Source organism: Macrosteles quadrilineatus, unplaced genomic scaffold (assembly GCF_028750875.1).
Source record: "Macrosteles quadrilineatus isolate MER2022 unplaced genomic scaffold, UCM_ALF_1.0 Scaffold_6__1_contigs__length_79288215, whole genome shotgun sequence".
In the NCBI taxonomy this organism is placed as follows: Eukaryota; Metazoa; Arthropoda; class Insecta; order Hemiptera; family Cicadellidae; genus Macrosteles; species Macrosteles quadrilineatus.
This window is the reverse complement of record NW_026542599.1, coordinates 71,507,409-71,516,903: the sequence shown is the minus strand read 5'-3', so window position 1 is coordinate 71,516,903 and position 9,495 is coordinate 71,507,409. Positions and strand designations below refer to the sequence as shown.

Genomic DNA, 9,495 nt, shown 5'->3' with positions numbered 1-9,495 from the left:
ATATATATTACAAATTAAATATTGATACAACTAAAATACCTTTGATGCAGTTTCTATAAATAGTTTTTTGTGTAACTAGTGAGCAAAGGCCATTTGCACTCGTGTTACACATTATATTTTTCCTACACTACAATCACTATAAAGCATATAAATAATTAGTCTTTCAAACACTATACAACACGTTTTTAGGTTAAACCCAAGCGTTGGACGGAATGGAAAACACTGCACCTGCTCCAGCCGTAGTATTTTTAAGTGTTACTTATTTTCAAGAGTACACGTATAAACAGCAATAATCAATATAGATAAAATCAATAAGTAATTTTGTATCTTTCTTACTTACGCACCAAGAAGAAAACATGCTCGTTTATACTTCTTTCTTGATTTTTCAGGAAACAGCTTTAATCAAACATGTTTTGCAGTGTCTGCTACATATTTCTTCTGGTGTACACATATATTCACAATCACAGAGTTCATTATTCTCAAACATGCTAGGCCCACTTATAATTATTCTTTCAGATACTACACTTTATGTTATGTTCAAACCAAGCGTTGAACGAAAATAGAATTAAGGGGAGTCGCTACTGAAACTAGTGATTTTTAATAAAATCCTTTTAAAAATTATCATATATACTTTTTTAAGTTCATTTAGTCTTAGAAAAAGATTTACTGCCGTTAAAGTAAAAAAAAAAAAATTTACATACTTTTTGGAGTTTTTTAAGTTTTTTGGCGGGAAAAATGGGGTTTTTTAAATCTCTTATAACTATTTAACTACTGAACCAATTTTATTGTTCGATATCTTATTTTAAAGAGCAAGGAAAGCACATACTTTCTGTGCATACTCATGTTATTTTCTCAATTAGTTTATAAGTTATGGCTTCAAAAATAAGTTTTTGAAAAATTTATAGGTTATAAATTTTTATAAATTTTTTTCATGTACTTTTATTTACCCAATTACAATATCCATGCACAGAAAGTTGATTTATAGTATAAACAATGTGTGGTAAAAATTTCATTCATATAGCTGCAATAGTTAAAAAGTTATAAGAACTTATATATAAAAAAAAACAAAATTTTAAAGTCGCGGAAAACAGCGGTTGAAGTTTATACGTTGGTTTAGACTAGGCCTAGTTGATGCCCCAAAAGAGGTGTGCGCGCTTCACTTCAAATATTTTTTTCACAGTGAAAAAAATATATATTATACCAAATGTTATGTTTTTCTGAAACCTTACAATCCATAGAACAAGATAAAAAAATCATAAAAAAAATCAAGTTTTTTACAAAATTGGTAGTTTTTCAGTAGCGACTCCCCTTAAAAACGATTTTTTTTACAGGTTAAATCGTAGTATAAATCAGCTGATCATAGTATTAATATCTTTAAGTGTTGTCAACCTATTTCCAAGCGTACACGGATTACGTGCATAATAAAACCATGCTGTTTTGTGCTGTTTTGGTTGGAATACTGGTGTGCGCCAAAGTATAAACCGTGCGACAAAGTAAGTAAATGCAGCAATTAGCAGCTTTCTGTACTATAATCAGTGCAACGAAGCCAACTTTGTCGGGTGACTGTAGGAAAAAGAGATAGAAGTTTTGGAGTAACAAGCTGTATTTCATGTTCGCCATGTCTTCAGAAGTGTCACATCTCATAATCTATTCACTACTTAGTTTCTGGGTTTCTTTCAGGTCAGTGTCAGTAATAAATATTTCCATGAACAAGTCGGACTAATTAATTTAGCAATTAATATTGCTGCAGCAAGGAAGGGGAAAGGTGTGCTTTTTATCAAATGTAATAGTTGTCTATAGGATCAAAATGAAAAAGTAATCGTTTTAGGGTCTAGCTATTGAGCGGAGCGAGCGAAGCCCTTAAACTACACCCCTGCTTTTGTTTTACAAATACTCCTCCTGAACGGTTGAAACAATTCGCACAAAATTTAGCACATCCATAGTAACCAACCGTGGGAAGGAATAAATCTGAAATGGTACAAATCGGACCACAGGGCTTTTCCCTACGTGAGTTCAAACTTTTAGAAGTTTAACATGGGCCTTATGGGTTAATTGGTCACCACGACAGCATTTACAAGATAACAATAAAAACTTAAGGTATACAAAATAATAAAACATATGGTTATCAACAAATAATCTAACCTAGCACATTACTCATGCAGAACAAAAGGGAAGACCAATGGATTGATACAGTTGAGCACAATTTAATACAAAAATGAATAACTACACCATTGACGTAGACTGCAAATTCCATTTTTGTGAACCAAACATACCATTGAATTTGGATACTGCAAGGAGACATTTAATTTATGAGAACCAAATGAACCATTGACTTTCAATATAATACAACTAGATATCTCATTTTACGTAAAACAGATGGCATTAACTTTGGAAAATTTTCAGATTAATATACTTGCTCCGCTCAATAATTCAAGCAGACAACTGCATTGTACCTAATTATGAAACCTAACCAGCTTAAGTTGGAAATTTTCTAAAACGATCCCGAGCGCGAAACCTCCTAACATGAATATGACAAAACACACTAAATCGAAATGTCACTCTTACTCAATCAACACCTTCCCAAACAGGGAAGGAAACAAATTAATCTAATTGATTGAGCTTTTCCTGAAAACACCGCAAGGACGCCTGTCTAGTATATAAAGTAGTGATTGCCTTATGCAGCATCATTCATCGACCATGGCTTCCACCAGTGTCTTGTGCCTCCTGGCTGTGTTGGTGACTGTGGCGACCGCCGCCGAGAAGTACACCACGAAGTACGACAGTGTGAACGTCGACCAGATCATCGGCAACAACCGTCTGTTCTCAAACTACATCAAGTGTCTGCTGGACCAGGGCGGCTGCACTCCTGAGGCGGAGGAGCTTAAGAGTAAGTTGATGCTCGAATTCGATCATTTATCACAATAAAATCACCATCAGTGCCAATAATACCAAAATTTCACTCAGACGCTAGTTCAACACCATTCAACTTAAAACTCAGTGCCTGAGTGGTTTCACTAAATTAAATTACATTCCATGTATTTTGTCGTCAAATTAATGTTAAATAAAAAACATACCTCTTACGTGAACTCTCCCACTTTTTCGATTTCGTTCAACCAATTTACTTAAAACTTAATAAGTTGACAAAATCGTTATAATTTGTTGTAAAATTTAGAATTTTTATCATAACTTCAATAAGTTAACACCATTGACAGCCATTTTGGATACTGAAGTAGACATCCCATCTACATGGGCCATTTTAAGATTTTTTAATTGAAACCAAGATGATTGAAAGAATTACTGCAACATTTCATTATTTTCTCTTATTTTTCGACTCTAATAATCTATGTACCCTAATATGTGAGATTTGACTATGATTATAAGTAGACATCCAATTTCAATGTTACGTTTGTAGCCAGTTTTATAATGAAACTGGACGTTGTTGAATTCGGCTACAGACAGAGAGCGCTGGTCAATCACCTGTTGGGTGCCTAAAATTTAACATAACCAAAGTTCTATAATATATTTTAAATCACATTAAATATCGTAGTTTCAAAACTAAAAAATAATAATGATTTTTGAAAGTTATTTTTCCAATAGTTTTTAACTTCCTTTGATTTCACAGCCAAAAAGGAAGTGACAGCGTTCATGCTTGTGATGGTTGTTTAGATTTATATTTTAGTAGGTTTGGTTTGACAAAAATCTTTGCTTTTCTCGCCACCATTTTTAAGATGGTAATATAATAGCATTTTGATATTTACTTTAATAACTATCATAATTTGCATACTGTACATTTAACTAAAACATAAATCTGAAACGACTAAAATGCTAGACGTACAACTACGGTAAAATATAACATATGTGATAGTCCAAAACTACGTTTCTCAGCTGTAAAATGTAATAGTTAATTGTTGCCAACTTACACAGACAAACAGTTTATTCATCCTAAACAAAACAAACTCTCTGAATCGATCAATTATCAATGATTATTGTAAACATGTTTATTGACTTAGTAGTAATTAATTGACTGTTATTGTTGTTTAACTTGTTTGTTTTTCCACCAAGGATTTCACTCTCATTTCAAGAAATATAATAAAATTAGAATGAAAAAACTATTTTAGGAATAAGTAAACTGCTACGATACTGAGTTACTGCGTTGTCAATCATTTGTTTCGCTCCTTTTATCATTTAAAGATTTAATACATGCGTTTCTGTAGTTTAACTTGTTAGATTCGAGTTATTCAATTGAGGTTAAATGGAATACTAACATTTTACTTCGTTGAATTTCGGATTACACTTTTTTATACGTACGAAAAACGAAGATAGGCCTACTGTAACTTACTTAACTAGCTCCTTGGACGATTTTAGTTTATTCACTAGTAGAAGTGGTTGAATTTTTAGGTTAGATCCAACAATAAAGTAAAAAAAGTTGTAAACAATCACTTTCAGTTCAACAAACCATACGGAAATTGATGCAAAACATCAAACCAAACCAGTAAACTCACATGTCCTTACTTGGAAATGCTTTGTTTTTGTAATGTTTAAATCATTAACAAGCAAACAAGGTGATTAGGACTTGGATGCAAGTATGGTCTTGATTCTTGGTAGTTGTAACTTGGGGCCTTGAGAAACAGGTTTGTATCTGCCAGCTGTTAAACTAATCACCAATGACAAGTGACAAATGACTTGTCGGAACTACAAGTACCTTGCTTGTCAGCTTGTAGGTTCAAACGATGCTTGTGTTTTAGAACTGACCTTTGGTTTGCATCTTTGACTACTGATTTGGTTAAAGTTGTTGTCAGTTTTGAATAAAAATTTAGATTTTTTTTAAATTGGGATTGCTTTGTTAATCACTAATGTATGACGAATATGTGGGGTTTTTAGACAAGTCAAACCGATAGGACTTATTGTGCTATAGCTTCTGTTATGCCCCATCAACTTGGCAACAAAGAATAAATACCTCCGCAGCAAACCTGCAGACTAAGCAAATTTCTATTTGCCTGATTGGATTTAGGCCTACACTAAACACTACTCTTTAAAAATATCACATTTATTCCCTATTTAAATAGAATTGGTTTAACTAGTACTTAGGTTTGCTGCAACATGTAGGGTAAAAAAGTGTTTGTTGTGAAATGTTAATAGTTTAGTAAGAAATTAATGTATTTTCCTAATTTGATCTAGATATATCCATAAACAAGCAAACTACAACTGTGTATTTATTCTCCATAAGAATAACATGGGAATTTTAAATTTAAATTTTTTTGGAATTTTCTCCGTAACCATTAGGTGAATAATAACGCTTTGTATATTAAATTATTTGTTTTTTAAGCCGAACGTTTTATACGTTTATACCGAATTTAATCAAAATCGGATTATTTTTGCTAGAGCTATCGTGCTAATGGACACACTCTCACACATATAAGCTTTATAGTGATGGATTTTACCGATTTTTGAGATATACACAGAAAACGCCTTCAGAAAGTCAATGCAATACCCGCAATACATGAACGTGTTGTTGCGTTTCATTTGCGAAGGCGTTCTTAGATTTTTTATAATCTCATCTGGAAAAAGTTTTGGAACAAAGTCAATCTCGCTCTAACTAACAAGATTTTTTAATCTTGCGAGTTTCTCAAAAATTTGAGACCCGTCCATCATTGGGACTAGGCCTGATTACTTTCTGTCCCTTTACAATATATAGTATGGAGAAAGTATTGTTTTCATCAACATTAACAAGTTGAAATATAAAGTAAAAAAAGTTTTTGGAGTGATGTCTGTATGTGTACAGAACTACTGACCACAACTATGGTCCGATTTTGATTAAATTTGTTAAGTGGGTACCAGACAATGGTGTTTTTTTTTTAATTCAGGTTTTTTCACAAAAACGACTCAAACGATTTTGATTACAATTTAGTATCTTATAGTCCTTTTGACTCTAAACAATACTACAACCCCCACTGCTGTAAAAATTAGGGTTCAACAGATATTGCACCTTTTTTCCCATGAAATTTCAGTTACTCCCACCGCTTACACATTAAGGATGTTGACAAGCCTATGGGAGAAAGTATGCATCAGATTGCGATAACATTAATTTTTTTGACAAAACGCAGCGACTCTGTTTTGTGTACCAACAAAAAGAACTTTAGCACCGCAATATATTGAAAACAATTTTCCATTCACAACAAAAATTATTTTGCTTATGTCTTAATTTCACTTTATTCTTGCCCAGGTCACATCAGGGATGCGTTAGAGACAGGCTGCAAGAAGTGTTCCCAGAAGCAGCGAGAGGGAGCTGACAAAGTCTTCAGACACCTGATCAAGAACAAGCCCAAGGAGTTTGACGCTCTGGAGAAGAAGTACGACCCTAAGGGCAGCTTCAGGGCACGTTACCAAGCCGAGGCCAACAAGAGAGGACTTAAGATCTAGAACTTCAAGACTGTATTTTAACTAATATATTTGTTATTTGTTACCATTTTTATTGATTTTCAGTTAAATAAATGAGATAAAGCATCAAAATTCAAAACTAAATCTTTTCCTTCTAGACTGACTTTTTTGTCCGTGTCGGAGTCTAAGAATCGAGTGACTTTCGATGTTAAAAAAGGGGTCAATGGTTTTTGAAATATCCAGTTTTTCATTTGCCTTTTATGGTGTTGTTTTTGTAAAGTAGATGCCTATAACTCTTAACGTTTTTATCTTGTCCTTCTCAGGCAATAAGGACCTTTCCAATCAAAAATATTCATGATTTTGATTATTATTATTTGCTTGACAAGTTAAGGTACAATTCTGTCTGTACTCATTTTAAGACCAAAATCCTAACCAACAATTACTTTAACAGGCAGTCCAATCTCCTATTTTTTTTTTAAATGCTGGGAATAAATCTATCCCTCTCACAAATTGAAATTTTTCTGACCATTAGGGCTGGAGGAGAAAAGGGGCCAGAAGTCACTGCATCAAAATTTTCAGGAGAGACAATAACCCCTATTCTCTCTTGGCGAGTATTTTCAAAACATAATTTTTTAATTAGTTGACCCATTTTTCACACAAACTATCTATATAATTAATACACTACATGAAACTTTGTCGGTTGAACTCCTCTGCCATTTCTTAACCGATTTTATCCATTGACGTCTCTTTGGAAAGAACGTGTCGCGTAGATTTTCAAACTGGCCTTACATTTTTGAAAAAGTCCCTTGGGCTCTGCCCCAGTGGCTTTGAAAGTTCCCATGTTATCCTTATGGAGAACTTAATTGTTTACATTTTGATCAGCTGTATAATTTAATTGCTGTTATTTATTTTCCAATTCGAAACGCATTGAGTACATTTATTTACTATTTGAGTTTGTGTAAACATAACCCCCAAGACGGATGGTGTTAGTATCTTAAATTTGTGTATTTATCGTTGTTTTGTGTTGCTATGACGGATCGTGTTAGCATGATTCTAACTTAAATTTGTGCATGTATCGTTGTTTTGTGTAGCTATAATTTGTTTATTTGTTGTTTCTTTCTTTTAAATGCCTCTGACGCGACAACGAAACATACACAGGAGGCGTAATCGTGATAACGACCGCAGCTACAGAGCAGTGGCGCGTAGGCTTCGCAGTCAGTACCTGACCCTGGACGATCTCAACTATTAGGTTACAAATGTGCCCTGACACTTACTACTCCAAAACGACTTTTTGTTCTTAATTGGCACTCTATCAATGACATGTGTTGCCTGTACAGCGAGGCATTTTGAGAAGGAGAAAACCGGCCGGAATGATTTAGGTTTATCAATAACGAAGATAAACATGGTCTGAGTTACACACCGGTAATCTTTGAGTTGACTCTTTTAAACTCTGTAAATATGACTGTTATTCGGGTACTTTCCTGTTAAAGGGAACATTCATTATTATCGATGATTTTTTTCTCGATATATCGATATTAACAAATTGAAACATATCAGCTGACAAGGACGAAAAATATTGTTCAGTATCAACAAACATTAATGAAATGAAACTGTTCTAAAATAAATAACCTAACATAACTAACCAAACTTGCTGTAACATTTAAAAATTCCACGTTTAAAACTTGCCTTTTATATTCAAACCCAAAGGGAATTTTTAAATGGTACAGCAAGTATGGTTGGTTATGTTAGGTTAGCTTAGAACAGTTTCATTTCTTGCTGTCAATTTGTAATGGATCGGAAAACAAAAACATCGATATATCGAGAAAAAAATCATCGATAGTAATGAATGTTCCCTTTAACAGGAAAGTACCGTTATTCGTTTTGAAATAATTCCTGTAATACTTTGCAATTGCTCGAATTCGAGCAACATGTACACTAGTACCATATAATACCATCATGAGCTACAACAAACTATGTATAACTCTGTTTTTAGCGAATTTCCCTATAGGGAAGTAGCTATTACCGTAGGTGGCACGGTAAGACCTAGACCCGGGACCGATTTACTTTTTCATTTTGATGTCCCCAGAGGCCAAAAACACCATTCGTTCAAATTTTTATATATGTATATATATATATATATAGACTTATATATATATAGACTTATATATATATATATATATATATATATATATATACGTCCGTGAACGCGATAACTTGAGTAATTTTTGTCCGATTTTGATGAAATTTGGTTTAAAGGTGTAAAGTGGGATAAACTTGAATGAGTTCGCGAACCAGCACGATCGGACCATGGGAACGGGGCTTTACGGGGGGTTTTATGGGGTAAAAATTGGTTTTTCTCACTTTTGACCCTCAAAACACAAAATTTCCCGATTTCTCTTTAGACCTTTTTAAAGAGCTTAAAAAAAACAAATAATTTAGTATATAGAAGTATTTTTGTTCAATTATTAGTAACGGAGAAAATTAAAAAATTTTTAAATTAAAAATTCCCATGTTATTCTTATGGAGAATATTGTCAAATGTTGTAGTTTGCTTGTTTATGGATATATTTTGATCAAACTTGGCAAATTTATTTATTTTGTACTAAGCTATCAATATTTTACTCAAAAACATACTTTATTAGTTTCCTTGAGGCAGCAAACCTAGGTACTCGTTAAACCTAATGTTATTAAAATATATTTAACTGAAAATCAATTCAGACAAATGGAAATTCGCTTAGTCGGCAGGTTTGCTGCGGCGGGGGTATAATTACACCCTACTCAAAAATTCTATAGAGGTTATGTTTTCGTGTATAAACTCTCATTGCGACTGACGTTGATGCAACGACTAATTGTACCAATCACTAATAGCACCAATCGTAACAATTAAATATGGTAAACAGCTGATTAGCTGAAGATCGAAGCATTACAATTTTACAATGGAAAAGAACAGTAATGGGACCTCGAAGAAAACTGCGAATAACAGCGGTGTTGTTATCAATAATTTGAGCCGTTTATACCTTATATTCTAGATAAAGAAAAATTGTATTTTTGAAATTCAAAGGAGATTAATTTCTATGTTTTAGAAGTCTATTTACAACACATAAATAAATGATTTAAA

At 33.1% G+C, this 9,495-nt stretch overlaps 1 protein-coding gene across 1 annotated transcript; it reads left to right on the top strand.

Annotated features, from left to right (window-relative positions):
• The first annotated feature begins 2,691 nt into the window (after nucleotides 1-2,691).
• LOC128996684 (ejaculatory bulb-specific protein 3-like) lies at nucleotides 2,692-6,511 on the top strand. Its single transcript, XM_054422117.1, has 2 exons — nucleotides 2,692-2,887; nucleotides 6,224-6,511. The coding sequence occupies exons 1-2, from the start codon at nucleotides 2,698-2,700 to the stop codon at nucleotides 6,418-6,420; spliced, it is 387 nt and encodes a 128-aa protein (XP_054278092.1). The 5' UTR covers nucleotides 2,692-2,697; the 3' UTR covers nucleotides 6,421-6,511.
• Nucleotides 6,512-9,495: the final 2,984 nt, after the last annotated feature.